This window comes from Pempheris klunzingeri, chromosome 6 (genome assembly GCF_042242105.1).
Source record: "Pempheris klunzingeri isolate RE-2024b chromosome 6, fPemKlu1.hap1, whole genome shotgun sequence".
Lineage (NCBI taxonomy): Eukaryota > Metazoa > Chordata > Actinopteri > Acropomatiformes > Pempheridae > Pempheris > Pempheris klunzingeri.
Window position 1 is genome coordinate 14556863 of NC_092017.1, and position 16931 is coordinate 14573793.

Consider the following 16931-nt stretch of genomic DNA (forward strand, 5'->3'; position numbering starts at 1 on the left):
TAGTGGTAATATTATTTATATTATTAGTAGTTATATTATTATCAATACATTATGATGATTAAAAAAAGAAAAGCTATGGTTACGAGGCTTGATACACAAGTACAAAAAGCTACATTTACAAAAATGTAGGAGAAATGGGATGTTTTCCTTACAGGTCCAGCCAGCTTTGCATTTCACATTATCATTACTGCAGCCACCGTCATCTGAGTCAAGTTTTGAAAAGTGTAACCACACTTGTGTGAAGCAAACCAATTGCACCTCCCTGACTCCCCTGTGTTGGAATCGAATAAGCAGCAGTAATGGCGTAGCCTTTCTCTCCAACGTATACTCCAGACTTCTCTGTCAGCCAGATGCGCTCTCAGATACCGAAATGTGGCAACAATCGATTTAATCTGAACTGGTATTTGGTAGTGCCAATGTAATTTGGTTGTTTCCCTTAAAAGTTACCCTATAGCACACACATGCTTGTTGGTTTTGTAGGCAGCCTCTGGGGGGCCAAAGAAAATTTCAAAAAGGCTGCTGGCCACTAGTCGAATAAGCAAACAATAAACATAGAGGCATCATAATTAGATTCATCCTCACCCTAACTGATGACTATCTGCAGCAAAATATCATCTGTTCTTACAGTATATTGTGACAAATCCACTTAATTAGGACTTTTGGGGAATTGTGTTGCCCCCAGCACAGTTGATCCTCATGGCTGTGATACAATATTTAAAATGCCAAAGGAACAAGTGCAATATTTCATATATATTTATATATTTATATTTTCCCCCATGTGCAATAGCCTTTCTATCACCTCATTCTTTCACCATACATTATTATTATTTTTTTTTTGTATATACTGTACATGCAAACATACATATATTTTATATTTTTTATTCCCTTTCTTGTATGTGTGAACTGTATCCTGTATGTGTGAATCAGAACTGCTGATGACTTGAAATTTCCCCATTGTGGGATAAATAAAGGAATATCTATCTATCTATCTATCTATCTAACAATAAAAGCAGACAGTGATGGACATGTACCTCCACAAGCATGACCAGTGTTGCTAACTGGTCAGCGTTAAAACACTGGCCAATCCATGACGCACACAGACTGTGCTGAACCTGATCTACTTACTTACTGAACAGTGTGTTCTCGGCTAAACATATTTAACATAGATCTTCAGGCATTTTTAGTAAGAAGCAACCCTATTTACTCCTGGTCAGGACGTAGGTTTAAATTTATTTATTAATTTATTTATTTAACAGGGACGGCACACATTAATGAACATTTCTGTAAATGTGCCAGTATTAGCGTAAGGAAGCTATTTTTCAACTGTTGTCCCTGGGCAAGGTGTAAAATGCCAGCAGTTCACATTCATATACATAGTAGACACAATTAACCTTTAAAATATTAACAAAACATCTAGACAGACAATGGTGCATGGGCAGGTGATCACAAAATGAGGGGACATGAAAACAGAAGAAGACATGGGAGACGACCTGCAGGGCTCTAGTGTGGACAGTGTTGATGCGATTTCAGCCAGTTTTTAAGTTCAGTCTTGAAAATGTTGTATGTGGGGCATTCTCTTATGGGAAGGGGTATGCTGTTCCAAATATTACCGCCCCTGACTGAAAGAACAGATTGTCCAAAGGTGGTCCGTCTGTAGGGCACGTCACAGTCTCCTCTGACCATAGACCGAGTGGCTCTGCCAGCAGCACGTTTTGTTTTAATGCAAACACAAATCAACTAGTTAAGCATCAATTCAACAAACAAACATCAATAAACTGTTGGCTACCGTGTGCTTAGACCTAGTTTAAGTAAAAGTACATCATTTACATCGAGATGCAACTGGTCACTCAAGTCTCAAGTTTCTGCTCTGTTGAAGAAATTATGTGGCATAAAGTCTAGAAGACAAAATGTTTTATACCGTTTTGATTCTGTTATTCCTTTTCAAACAACTATCACTGTGAATAACTGAGTAAAAAATGAGTAACATGTATTATTGGTAATCTGAATTTCCTACATTTACTCCTACAAGTACTGTACTAAAGCTACTGTACTTGTATTTGATTTTTTTCAAATCTATGCTACTTTCAGAGAGAAATGTACTTTTTACTCCATTGTAGTTTTCTGACAGTTGCAGTTCAAAGTAATATTAGTTGTTAGGAGCTCAGCCAAAGAGTAATTTCTCCTCTAAACTTATTACATGCTTTGATTTAAATGTGAGCTGTCAAATACAATAAAACTGAAATACTGTTCAAGCACCAGAGAGGTAAAAATATCCAAAATTTAACAAAAAAATGTCCTTCTTTTTTAAAAAAAATCTTCCTTCCTGTAAATCATCTCATGGCCCCTCAGATCCATTTTCTGACCCCAGTGTTGGCAACAACTGCCTTTTTATAAACTAGTTAAAACTAGACTACACAGTTATACTCACACATTGATGCAGCAGCATTAACAATCTGGGTAATGTCATAAATATTTTTTCTGCAGAACCAATACTTATAGTATATTAAGCTAATATTACTTCACATATTTTTACACTGTTCTGTTGGTAATTTTACTCAAGTAAAGGATCTGAATATTTCTTCTAGTCTAGTTTAAAGTGAGGAGATGATGAGGAGTCTTTAGTCCTGTACCAAATATCAGGCTGGTCCATGCAATAGCTTTTAAAATATTGTCTTTACAGCACTACAGCGACGAGGTGAGGCCCTTCAGGGCCCACAAGAAAAATCTGGGGAATGGAAGAAGAAAATAAAAAATCAATGTTTTATATGCTTCTTCATCATTTTTATCATTTTTGTGAAATATTGGATAATTGTACCTTTTTCGAACAGTTATGTAAAGGATAATGCCAGACGAGGTGTCCATTATCATATATCAATGGACGACATTGAGGCAGAGAACCATTCAACGCTCTGTGGAGTCCATTAACTCCAGATAATGGACACCTCAAAAGACATTATTAAATGCATCATAAAAATACTCAGGTAAAATACTTAAGTGCAGTACAGATATTTCCATGAACTTCCTTCTGTTTTTATTCTCATTCAGATTCATAGCCTTATCATCTCGAAGTGGTGAGTAAAATGTATCATGACCAACAGTCATAATGGACATAAGAATAACATTCAGGTTTACATAAAACAAAACAGAATTTCCCTTAAAGGGCACCAACTGTTCTAGTTGTACAGGGTGGTGATCTTGCTTTTGATGGGTTATAGTTTCTGAGCTTGAGGGAATCATCTCTTTAAGGTTAAGCAGCTGCAAAGAGGGTAGAGCTACACTTTTCTACGAAGAGCGTCTTATGTTTAATACCTATATTGGCTCAGTGATCCGGGGTGCTTTAGGTCCTTGAACTAAGACTTTCTGAAGTGACCTACTTAAGTGTGGTTAGTCTACACCGCCCCAACTGTCAGGTGTCACAGTGGCTGGACTGCAACGGATGTTAGAAAGTGTTTAGATGACACACAAGGGTATTTGTTTTTTGTATGTCAGTGTACTTGCTGTACTTATACTGTACTGTTGCACGGTGTTTGAGAAAAAAAAAATCTAAATGACAAAAATACATTAGAGTATAAATCATAAAGAGAAATGTCAGGTATTGTGCAATAATATGCCAGCTCACCCAGCAATAACTACATTGGTAGAAAGGTGCTGTTTACATGTCTGTGTGCACACATCTGCACAGAGTTTTTTTTGTTTATTTTGCCTGGCAAAGCATACAGGTCATAGGCTTCAGCCAAAGGATTTACAGCCAAATATTAAATATTATATTATTAATATTATTAAAATATTATTAAATAATATTTTTGTCACCCACAACCCATAGAAACTGTTTGTAAAGGGACAGGCACGTTCAAAAAAAAGAATACTTTGCAGGCAATTAGACCAATCACCATCTAACACTGGTTAACTTCAACCAATCAATTTCGGCCCACTCTTCTTTGCAGAATTGTCTTAATTCAGCCACATTGGAGGGTTTTCGAGCATGGATGGCCTGTTTAAGGTCATGCCACAGCATCTCAATTGGATTTAAGTCCGGACTTGGACTAGGTCACTCCAAAACCTTTATTTTGTTTTTTTTTTAGCTATTCAGAGGTGGACTTGCTGGTGTGCTTCAGATCATTGTCCTGCTGCATAACCCAAGTGCGCTTGTGCTTAAGGTCACGAATTGATGGCCGGACATTCTCCTTCAGGATTTTCTGGTAGAGAGCAGAATTCATGGTTCCATCAATTATGGCAAGTTGTCCAGGTCCTGAAGCAGCAAAGCAGCCCCAGACCATCACACTGCACCATGTTTGACTGTCGGTATGATGTTCTTTTTCCCAAATGTTGTGTTAGTTTTATGCCAGATGTAACGGGACGCACACCTTCCAAAAAGTTCCACTTTTGTCTCGTCAGTCCACAGAATATTTTCCCAAAAGTGTGGGGGATCATCAAGATGATTTTTTAGCAAGTGTGAGATGTGCCTTTGTGTTCTCTTAGGTCAGCAGTGGTTTTCTCCTTGGAACTCTGCCATGGAGGCCATTTTTGCCCAGTGTCTTTCTTACTGTTGAATCATGGACACTGACCTTAACTGAGGCAAGTGAGGCCTGCAGTGCTTTAGATGTTGTTTGGGGTTCTTTTGTGACCTCCTGCATGAGATGTTGATGCACTCTTGGAGTCAGTTTGGTAGGCCGGTAGCCGTGGGAAGGTTCACCACTGCTCCATGTTTTCTCCATTCGGGGAAAATGGCTCTCACTGTTGTTCGCTGGAGTCCCAAAGCCTTAGAAATGGCTTTGTAACCCTTTCCAGACTGATAGATGTCAATAACTTTGTTTCTTGTCTGTTCTTGAATTGCTTTAGATCGGGGATGTGTTGCATTTTGAGATCTTTCAGCCTACTTCATGTTGTCTATTTAAGTGATTTCTTGATTGTACAGCTCTGGCAGTAATCAGGCCTGGGGTGTGGCTAGTGAAATTGAACTCAGCTTTCAAACATGTGGTTAATCACAGTTAATTCATGATTTAACAGGGAGGGGGCAATTTCTTTTTCACATAGGGCCAGGTTGGTTTGGATAGCTTTTTTCCCTTAGTAAATGAAATCATCATTTAAAAACTGCTTTTTGTGTTTACTCAGGTCATCTATGTCTGATATTAAAATTGGTTTGATGATCTGAAACATGTAAGTGTGACAATAAAGCAAAAACAGAAGAAATCTGTAAGGGGGCAAATACTTTTTCACACCACTGTAACATAGTCAGGAAAAGTGCTGTTCTTTGCTCTTATTTCAGTGAAGAATAATACCGATAATTATAACCGATGCTTTAGCAGCACCTGCGCTAACCTCTTCAGGAGCCATTGTTGCTTTCCAACACTCACACCAAAATCCCACCCATAGCTTACATTGACAAACAGCGAGCAAATAATGCAGTAAACCATAACTCATCCCCACCAAAGACAGCAAATCTTTTATTATCTTTTTTTTTTTTTTTTACATCTGGTTCCTTTATAAATCCTTGTGCAGAAAATTGCTGCTCATCCCATTAGAGAGCTTCAGGAAAACACAGAACAGATTGAACAAATCGTGGAGGACCGTCGCTTCACTGTGTGATAACAAGAGATGGAGGATCAAGCCTCAATTTGCCATCCATCTCCTGGGATAGAGACAAATACCAGGCTTACGTAGACTTACAGCAAATTACATCTTTAATTCGTCTTGTGACGTGACAACAATTTAAAAAAGCGGCTTCATTTTGTGGTGACTTTTGAGCTTAAAGTGTATTGGTCTCATCAGAAAGATGAACATTTCATTGCATTTCTATTTAAAAGCAGCTGACAATCATGCACTGTAAAATGAGTGGCACGTGTACTTATAGACACTTAAATAGAATACGTAAACGTATATGTAAAATAATCATCTACAGTCTAAAACATTTTTTTCCTAAAGATTAGAAGAGCAGGAAACATTCTGTACCTGCAAAAAATCCCAGGAGATCCCAAGAGGACAGTGAACAACACAAAGTCACTCCTATAATCTCAAAATCCCAATGAAGAGGGGAGGAAAAAGTAGTAATAAATGCCGTATTTCCCACAGATTTGGTCTTACCAAACAAATTAAATTTGAATGAATTGAATTCCGCTCCAAATATTCTGACTGGTGGCATGTTTAAAATAGTATGAGGCCTGATTTCTAAAAAAACTCTTCTGGCCTTCATAAAAGTGAAAAAGACACCGTGCTTTAGGAAAATTAACCAAAGGCCTGCAGAGCATCAGCTGTAAATGACAAGCTCCCCAATCTTCTCTGCACACAAGCAAAATACTAACATTTTTTAGAAATATACAAGTAAAATCCATTGCTTACTATGCACCAGCAATGACATTAAATATTTTTTGTATTAAGCCCTTAGTCCATGGCATATTGCTGAGCTTTAATGTTGGATGGGATACAAGCAGATTTTGGTGATCTGTGATTAAATCCAGGATAAACATTTTTCCTCTTTCTCCATCTCTCCAGTTCCTTTCTCCTTACTATATATATGTTTAATCTTTTTTCTGACATCTCTCCCTGACATTAAATTATAAATAAACCTGCATTTAAACAGGTAAAATAGCAGATTTTGATCATACAGTTACACAAATTCATGTGGAAGTAAACAGACACTAAACCCCAGTTTGTCATTCCCCAGTTTTGTCCATACAATACTCGCTACATGGATTAATGTATTGCTGGTTTTTGTCTTTTCAGGGGATTTGTTGACAGAAAAAAAACAGAATAGCAAAAAACCAGAAAGATTTATCCTTTATTAAGGTAACTATGAATAAGTGTGTGCTTTTGCATCTAGTACGATACTACAAGCATGGTGGATTTTATGTTTGTTGATAGAGTGAAAGATTTCCTTCTTTATAGTCCAACTAAAATCACATTTAGTTATCAACATGTTTTTATTACATGTTAAAAGTCATTAGGATTTATCATCTGGGGAACATGAGTGTCTGTACAAAGTTTTCATCAAATAGTTGTTGAGATATTTCAAGTCTTGGACCAATGTGGTGGACTGACCAACAGACCAACGTTGCCATTCATGGCACACTTAAAATTCATCACACCACGTTTTGATTAATACATTCTTGCTCACATCCACTGAAGCAAAGTTCAGTGCAGTCATGGCTCCATTAAAACCTTCTTGAGTTGCATTATGTGATAGTCAGAGTCACATAATGATTGTCTGTCCCCATCCGCTGGGTTATAAGAACATTGACTCCACCAGGCCCAGGGAGGTAACAATGTGCAGATTAGCCATCCAAAAGCCGCCTCTCTATTCCCACCATATAGTGAGTTCACCACCAAGATCAGCATCCAGATCCAAACCTGATCCCGTCCAGGCGCTACGACCCGGACCCCTGGCTGGGCTTATCCATCTCTCGTTCAAATTTCTCTCTCAGTTTGTGGAAAGCAGGTCTCCTGCGTGGCTCCTGTTCCCAGCAAATCCTCATGAGGGAGTAAACACCAGGGGGACACTCCTCTGGAGCCTCCATGCGATAGCCCTCCTCCACTCTCTCCTTCACCTCCTTCAGAGACTGCAGGAGCAACGACAGAGGAGGGAGGCAGGAGGAGTGGTGACAAAGAGGGAGAAGTGGAAAGCATGGTGACATTAGTTTGTACTACAAAATGATAGTGTGAATTAAATGTTTTAAACAAATTTCACCAGCCACGCTGTGTTGAGATTAAAAAATTATTACAACCCTTAAACAAAACTTTTAGGCTCCTATCAGTACTGTGTGCATGAAATTACACATCTGTGCTGTTGCCTCCATTATATACGTTTAAAAGCAGAGATCTCTCACACACACACACACACACACACACACACACACACACACACACACACACACACACACACACACACACACACACACACACACACACACACACACACACACACACACACACACACACACACACACACAGTCACTTTGTACTTCATTCTTGTTCTCTTTGCCAACAGATAACAAATTATCAGGTGCAGAGGTTAATTGAGGGGAAAACAAACTTGACCCAAATAGATCGACTTGCGTATATGTTAAACTGGCTGTAATTAGGAGGTAATCATCGTCTGTCCTCACCGAACTGCCGGCCAAGACACAAATCACCATAACGGTCAAAGACCTGAGAGAGACTACTGTGACAAACAGAGCTGCGTTTAAGTAGCATAGGTTTTTTTCCCTGTTGAGTGTCTCTCCACTAAGAGCATCAACATGATGTGGCCTTACATGCTCCCTCTGGTTTAACCTGATGCCACCTTCAACCACCTGCTTTGACGTGAACATCAACATGTAGCAGACAAGTAAAGAATGTTTTTTTTGTTGTCTAACCAGATTAAATACTTAAGTGCGTGTCTACACATCCTATCACAATGCACAGTAAGGACAGAGATTTAGTGAGCTCCTTCCTTCTCTCTGCTAAACCTGACGCTGACGCACTAACCGTGATCGTGCCTCACTTCCTGCTTAGAGGCGGTAAGTCAATCCAGAGATGACAGTCTAGTGCTGAATCTGACCACTAGGCCTGGCAGCTTTCCAATGTCACACCTACTGCGTGGCAGAGATGCAAAACCTGACTTGACATGGAAACAGAGTTATGTAACAAGCTTGATATTCCTTTCCTATCAGCTTCAGGTAAGAAAAGAAAGAGACAAAGATGTATCTCCTTGCAGATTCTTAGAGAGGCATCCCTTGTCAACATTAACTGTTTTAATCACAAGAACAGAGAGAGAAAGAAAGAGTAGTGGAACTGTTTGACAAGAAAAGTGTCAAACTTAAATAAGGTCTTATTCAACTATATCATCAACTATGGAGTGCAATAGACTGTAGATATAAGACTTCAAATCTTTCACAGAGGTCAGATAACTTAATTAGTGAGCTTTATAGGTGCAGGTAGGCAGATATTGTTACTTTTTGACAGAGCCATGCTAGCAGTTTCCCTCCGTTTCCAGTCTTTATGCTAAGCTAAGCTGACAGACATGAGCGTGGTATCGATCCTCTCATCTAAGTCTTGGCAAAAAACAAATAAGTCTATTTCTCAAAATGTGGAACTATTGTTTTAACACAGTTTTTGCTGTAACTGACATGTCTGTAATGACCCAACCATATAAACACACACATACATACATACACACACACACACATTATAATGGTATAACAGAGACATACACTGGTGCTACATACCATCTTAGGGTAAGGTTGACGACCATAAGAGAAGATCTCCCACAGAAGAACACCGTAGCTCCAAATATCTGACTTTGTGGAGAATTTCTGCATAATGGAAGCAAAAGCATACACAAATAAATAAATGTAGAACCATTTTCTGCTAGGAAATACATTTGTAAGGGGTGTATGAGTTGTTAGAAGCCCAGTAAGTAGTCAAATTCTGACATCCTGAATTAAAGAAGTAAGTAAAAAGACAAGGCAAGTTATGCTGGAGAAAGATATGCATCAGGAGCTGCTGGAGTTTAGTTGAAATGACTATGAAATATTGATAATTATACTCTAAGCAGGATATAGAAGCCTTGGCGATACAGAGATGGCACTTACATATCACAGAGAGGCAGAAACAAATAGAAACGTATCACAAACAAATCTCAGGTAAAAGAAACGCAACTCTTCAAACCGACCTCTTTCTTCAGCGCTTCGGGGGCGGTCCATCTGACCGGCAGTTTGGCGTTATCTGACACCTTCGAGTCCACCTTGGTCAGACCAAAGTCGCTGACCTTGGCTACGCCCTCGTCAGAGACGAGCACATTACGAGCTGCCAAATCTCTGTGAACCAACTTCTTTGACTCCAGGTACTCCATACCCTCACACACGTCTCTGACCACATACACGTAAACACATACACAAACAATTCTCATGTTGCTCCTTAGAAACAAACACACAAATTGAGATGTGCATATTGTTATGAGCAGTTTTTGCATTTATAGCCCCAGCTGTCCTTCTCCTGACACACAATGCTCTACTCTGTACTTGCTATGATTTCTTCTCCACACAACATTAAAATCATTAATTATTGTCAAACTTGAACTGAACTCACAGAGCAAAGTGGATCAGCTGATCTGTGTTTACAACTGAGCGTCCCCTCGTCCTGAGAAAGTTAACAAGGTTTCCCTGCAACACAAACACACATAGACACAAATTATAAAATGATATAAATACAAAATATAAAATACATCAATAAGGTTCTATTAAAAGATGTCTTTATTAGTATTATGTGAAATACTACACCTAGAAATTCTACAAGAAGGGGATAACTTGCTGCAGCATAAGTGCCAAACAGGTTATTCAGTACCTTAAAATGTCACCTAAAGTTGTAATATCACATTAACCCAGAGGGCTGTGGTCAAATAGTCAAAAAAAGTTATGTTCTGTGTCTTTTCCAAAACACTTTTCCTTGATCTTGTTGAAAAAAACAGACATCATGAGGTCAAGGAAAGACATGAAGGAGAATTCATAAGGATAAAACAACGCCGGTGCTAAGAGAATCCGACTGCACCTACACCAGGCTATGAGATTATACGACAGCGGATGTTATTGAAATGGGTCTGCTGGATGGTGCACTGGTTTTAATGTTCCTGCCACAAAGAATTGTGGGATGACATTATCTTGTATCCATTTGTAAAAGGTTGGCCCAGTGCAGCCCATGCTAAACCAGATAAGAAAATAACATCTGTGGCACCTTTCCTTTGCATTTTTCGACCGGCTCTTATCATGGCTGCCACTTAGATACTCGGTTAGAAACCTTCCTAAGCAAAAAACACTTTTCACTCACAACCTCTGAATCCATAAAGCTGCATTGCCATCACTGGCACACCATTGCATCAGTGTCAGCTCCAAATGGCAGCAGAAACTTCTCTATTTATTTGGATTTTTGGACTTAACATTACTTATATTGTCCTCCACAGTTTTGGATTAATGGGAATCTCTGCATCATCACAGTAAAAATACATATTAATTAAGAGCCCATGTGCAAACACAACCACGCAAATTAGCCACAAAGTCTTTCACTCTGTTAAAAACTGCAAAAATTCAATGACATATACAAGCAAACAAACACTTCTTATTAACAAGGTAAAATGCAAACACACAATGGTCTCTCCTCTTGCAGTTGCCCAAATTATCGATTACCTAGAAAGTAAAAAAAAACCCTGGTGCCGTTAGACACTACACTTCCCGCCAATGACTCATACAAGCCTTTTGGGTTACACTTCCTATGTGTGTCTTTATTGTCTGCTTCACTGTGGCGTGACAAAGAGTGTATTTTTGAATAGCTGTTGACCGCAGACAAATGATGTGTTCACTGTACCTTGGTCATGAGCTCTGTGACAATATGGAGCCCCTTGTGAAGAATGACCCCCAACAACCGCACCAGGTTTTTATGTTGTAACTTCCTAAAAGGAGTGAATCCACATTAAAACCACTGACAGCAGGAATAAAAACAGGAACAAGTTGCTCAGATAGATTTCATTCAAAATGATATGATCACTTGCGCAATAACAATTTTTCATTGGGAAGACTCACTAAAAGCTATTGTTTATTAATAATCAAGACACAGAAAGTGCAGAAAACATTCAAATTGAGGGAATCTTGAGACTCACGTCATAACTGTGGTCTCCTGCAGGAAGGCCTGAGCTGTGACATCACATTTAATGGTCTTTACTGCCACCCTCTGGCCCATATATTCTCCTTCACAAACAGCTGGGGGTGAGAATCACACATCAGAGAACATCCAAACTAAAGAGTCATCCTTTTTTCTGAATGTTTGCCAACACGTTATTTTATTAGAAATGTTGGGTGAGGGCACAGAGACAGGCTGATGATGAGAAAATCAAAGAAAGCTCACCACCAAACTCCCCCTCTCCGATATTCTCCCCCAGCGTGAGCTTCTTAATATCAAGCAGCCAACCAGCTGAAGTAGAGGGACACATGAACAGTACTGTAAACCTGCTCAAAAATACTTCATTAAAAGCATCTTGCTTTAGACGCACTTTCCTTGACTTACTTTTAGACAGCTCCAGCTCAGCTGACTTGGTTCCTTGTTTTTGTTTGGGCTTCAGAAGAGTTGTAGCGATGGAGCCTTTGTTCTTTGAGTAGAACTGCAAGGACGGAAACACAACACCAACAAACACATCCAGTTATTTATAGCAGATGTTTCATATCTGTAATGTCAATCATTTCCTTTGGTGGGTTAATTCTTCTTTCCTGGTATTTTGTAGAGGTTGCCACATACGTCAGGTCCAAACTTTAACACAGTTTGACTTTAGCCCTGCAAGAACACCTCCACAGTTCTCAGGGAGCCATTTGAACACTGGCCTGACGAGAAAACAGTGAGTCTAAAGTACCTCTATATCTAGTTCTAGAAATCATTAGAAAAACTGCACCACACACTGAAAGTATAGATACTCTTCAGTGTCAATATGACGTCTCCTCTAATGGTTCCTGACAAAAGGGTAAAATACAAAGGATCAAGGTGCGGCAGCTGGCTTAAACTGCACCAGTAGATTATGAGCTCATTTACAGCGACACATCTGAGCCTGGCTCCTTTTTTTTTATTGTCTGTCAGCAATGGGACTGAGTATTTCAAACATGATTCAGCTCAAATATTTCATCTGGAACAGCCTCCTCTCCCTCTGTTTCCTCACAGGAGTAAGGCAGCCGGTGTGACTCAGGCCTGAAGCCATCTGTGGCTCGCTGATAAGATGGTGCAGAACCAGAGCTGGCCATCTCTGTGGGGTTTATCTCCAAACCTCACTGCAGCAGAGCTTTGAATGCACCCTCACACAGACACAGGCCAAGTATAGATAAACCATAAAAGGGCTGCATATCATGAGTTTTCCTGTTTCTGCCTCATTTTGACAGATGGAGCATATATTTTTACCCTGGTGTCAGTTGGGGCTGATGGGGTTTCAGGCTTTCCTGGACCTTTTTGGCCTGTGACCCTTTAACACGACGAAATGTTCATTTGTGAGCTCTCATCACAGGCTGTGGCCTTTTGGCTCTAAGGATGGCAAAGTCTTCAGTCGTTTGGTCAACTACTTTGGCCCAGACTGAATGATCTCATCGACTAATTGATGAATTGCCATGAAATTTTGCACGGACATTCATGGTCCCCAGAGGATGAATTGTAATCCTCTGACTTTACCACCAAGAGGTGAACAATGTTGTTTTCTAAATGTCTTAACAACTATTGAACAGATCACCATGAAATTTAGTTCAGGCCTTCTCGCCCACCGCAGGATGAAGTTCGATGATGATCCTCTGACTTTTCATCAAGTCAAAATTTCCATTCGTCAAGTACTTTGGTTTATGACCAAACATCTGCAAAACTAATATCAACCAGCCTCTGCTGTACTTTGTGTTTGGTGCTAATTAACAAATGCTTGCATGCTAACATACAAAACTAAGATGATGAACATGGTAAAAAGGACCAGCTAAACATTAGCACACAGTTCAGAGCTGCTAGCATGGCTGCAGTGTCTCTTGTTTCCTCTCTGACTGTTTGATATTTAATTTGAATGGTTTGTGTCACTTCAGCTTGTTCTCTGCTGGAAGCATCAAAAAAATGAAAACTGATATGAACTGCATAGATGTCATGGTGTGGACACCTTTTCTTTTTTTTAATCAGCATATGAAATTTGCACAAAATCCTATTATTCACCTTGTGAACCTCCAGCTTGAGTCCCCTGGCTAGAAACCACTGGCCAAGTTTGTAAATATCACTTAACTACTCAACTATGCCACTACTAGAAAATATAACTATATTGGCAGGACTTTTATCTTTAAATGTTTAGATATTTTTTGACTCGTTACAGTTTTAGTTGGTCACAGACTCTTTCTCCCTCTTTTTTTTCTTCCTCTAACTGAAGAAGTGGCAGGTTCTTTTCCAGAGAGAAGTCTTCTTCTTTCTCTCCTGGAGGCTTCACCTCAGGAACTTGGTCCTCTCCCAAGAGTTCAGGTGCCTCTAAAGTTGGAAAGGACTCCTCCTGTTCCTCCTCTTTGATTTTCAGGTCCTCCATCTCCCTGTGGAAGGATTTCTCCCTCTCAAAGGAGCTGCAGGATTTTGATTTCCTCCTCCATTTTTCTGTTGGAGGGTACCCTGTTCAGCCTTCAGGCTCTGCACCTCCTCCTGGTACTGTGACAACTTCTCTGCATGAGACTTTTCTTTCGGCCTCAAACTGCTGCTGAAGTGTGTCACTTTTCTTTTTCTGCCTTGAGCTCAGTTTCATATTTCTGATGGATCTGTCTGAAAATCACTTCTTGTTTCCTTTTCCTCATTCACAAACAAAATCTCAACCAAAAAGAGGCTTCTTCTCTTTTGTTGTCTCAGCTTTAGATGACCCCGATGGAGGCCACAAGCTGAAACATTTTGTTTTGAACTTATCAGACTTCACACCTTGTCCACGCCGCTTGAAAGAAAGTGAAATCTCCTATTCTGAAGCCAGAGTAAAGACAGTACAGGTGGATCTGTTGAATGGCACTTAATGCAAATTTAGTATTGGGGAAATGTGTGTATTTTTCTTTTCACCTCCACACGAAAAAGATCTTCAAGGATTTCTGCAGCTGGATTTTGTCCTTGATACTCAGAATTACACAGTTTAGACCAACTCTAACCAAGAGCCTCTTACCTCTATCATGTCAATGAGGTTGTAGAAATACTGCGTGTTGTCGATGGTCAGCTTGTTGTCCTGGTAAATCACCCGGTAGTGGATGACCTCTCCGGAGACACTGACACACAGGACGTAGTCACCAGGATGGCGGATGGACTCCCGCACCAGGAACAGGCCATCCTCGGACGGCTGTAGCTTACACACAGCCTCTGGACCGGAGATCTTCCCATGAAACCAGCTAGTGAAAGACAACACAGACAACACTCTGTCAGCACATTTCAGATAATGAGATTGATGTACTGTCCATTAAGGGAAGAAGTCTGAATAAGTTACAGGTGCTACTTCTCTAACAGACAGGAGGTGAAAACATGTTCAGAATTTAACTGTTTAACCCTTGTACGGTGTTCGGGTCTGTGGGACCCATTTTCATTTTTTTATCAACAGCAAAATGATACGATTAATTATTTTTTCAAACTCAGACTCATTGGCCTTGGCTCATATTGATGAGTCTGAGTTTGAAAAAATGATTAATTGTATAATTTTTCTTTTGATAAAGAACATGAAAGTGGATGGAATTGGGTCCACAAACCTGAACACCATACAAGGGTTAAACACCAAAAAAGGAAGCTGGGGAGATTAACCCCGTGGCGGTGTTAGTTTGCACACACAACCCACACTGTTTAGTCACAAGATGTGTTTTAAAGATTGACCAAGGCTTAACAGCTTAAGTTAGAAACTTTGTCACAGTCACAATGCCTGTAACCTGTATGTGAACATGGGGGCATCCTACTGATGTGAGACAATAACGACGCTCGATCAAAGCTTTCACATGAGCAGCACAAAGTGTAAAACCGAGAGGAAGAGGAGACGTACGGCATGAGGCTGAGGTCAGGGTCGACACGCAGAGCTTCTCTTTCACGCACGTTGGTGGAGTTTATGAGTCCTTCCTCTCCTGTGGTGTTGTGTGTGGCCTTGTAATATCCTTTCCTCTAGAAAAGAGCATCCAAAAAAGTCGTCGTCACACACAGTAATGACTGACCAGACGCTGTCTGTAGCTCCTTGTAAACATGACAGTACCGTGCTCGTGCCAACAATAGTGAGGATGTCCCCTTTGTGGTACGCCATTTCTCCAGGTTTTGGTTTCCTGTGGTCCCCCTTGGCTACACACTGTGTCCCAGCAGCCCAGCTCATCTACAGCAGCACAGGAATAACAACAATAAGACTTTTAATTTAAGGAACTGGTTGGCTGACCATATACAGTAATACATGACATCATGTTGTTTTATTTTAGTTATTACCAAATCATTTTCCTTCAGAGGACCATTTAATTTGGTACCAGTGACAGAAAATAGAGACCACTCTGTGACCGTTACTTTAGTGAGCCCTTTGTGGATTTCTATCTTTAAAGAACAGTTAATTTTCTAATCATTCATTCATTATTAGACATTTTGTTCTTCCTCTTGAATAAGTTTGCTTGCCTATAAATACACTGCACATTTGCATGTTCAGCTCCACTGACTACAAGAGTGAAGCTTTGCTTTTAAAAGTCATAAATACAGTGTGTCTATTTAAACTATGATCAGGGCCAGATTAGTGACATCGCTCTTTCTATGAAACCTCCCAGGAAATGATTAGGAATTTAATGGGCCAAAAAATAAACTTAAGAGAAAAACAACTTCTGCTTTTATCATTTGCATATCAAGAGTATCTTTGACCATTAACTTCAATGTCTGTTCACATAAATGGAATAAATCTCATAACACCTTAAAATATCTATTGCTTCTTAGTCTGATTTCACAGCCTTGTAAATGTTTTAACACTGTTCATCAGACTGTGCAAATTAACTTCAGTTCAGTTTCTATCAACCGCAAATGTGTTTTCATTTTTATTTTCTGAGCAACACTTTTAACAGCTTCCTGTTTTACCAAAATAACACATCAGAGATTAGAGGTAATTTGGTTATTCTGACTGAAATTCAAAGTACACTACTGAATTTGTTGCACACAGCTGCTCTGCACCACAGTACCTACCTTTGCCATGAGCAGGTCTGGAGGGTCAGATGATTGTGTGTTGAAGACCCGTCGAGTACAAAAACAGTCTGTGAACAATCAAACAACATATTAATACTGTGAGTGTTTGTTTCGGTCTTGAATCAATGCCTAAGTGGAGACCTTGCATGCCGCTGCTGTGGAGGAAAATTAACAATGGGAATCCAAAAACACAGAAAAGCAAAGATGTCAGCGGGCAGGAGGATGCTGAAAGCTTTCGACCCGCCTGGCTGCTCCTGTCGCATGAATTA

At 39.8% G+C, this 16931-nt stretch overlaps 1 protein-coding gene across 1 annotated transcript; it reads right to left on the reverse strand.

The window, feature by feature from the left end:
- Positions 1 to 5431: 5431 nt before the first annotated feature.
- On the reverse strand, positions 5432 to 16712 carry matk (megakaryocyte-associated tyrosine kinase). The gene is made up of 12 exons (XM_070831914.1): positions 16663 to 16712; positions 15710 to 15823; positions 15506 to 15621; positions 14651 to 14870; positions 12028 to 12121; positions 11869 to 11934; positions 11624 to 11723; positions 11332 to 11416; positions 10063 to 10136; positions 9647 to 9842; positions 9201 to 9287; positions 5432 to 7553 (listed from the first exon to the last, which is right to left on the reverse strand). Exons 1-12 carry the CDS (start codon positions 16669 to 16671, stop codon positions 7362 to 7364), a joined length of 1353 nt encoding a protein of 450 aa, XP_070688015.1. The 5' UTR covers positions 16672 to 16712; the 3' UTR covers positions 5432 to 7361.
- Positions 16713 to 16931: the final 219 nt, after the last annotated feature.

Coding starts and splice junctions, on each gene's coding strand:
- matk (XM_070831914.1), bottom strand. Junction 15,622..15,709: donor CTATTGTTGGCACGAGCACG/GTACTGTCATGT, acceptor GCTCTTTTCTAG/AGGAAAGGATATTACAAGGC. Junction 11,417..11,623: donor CAGGAGACCACAGTTATGAC/GTGAGTCTCAAG, acceptor CACTCCTTTTAG/GAAGTTACAACATAAAAACC.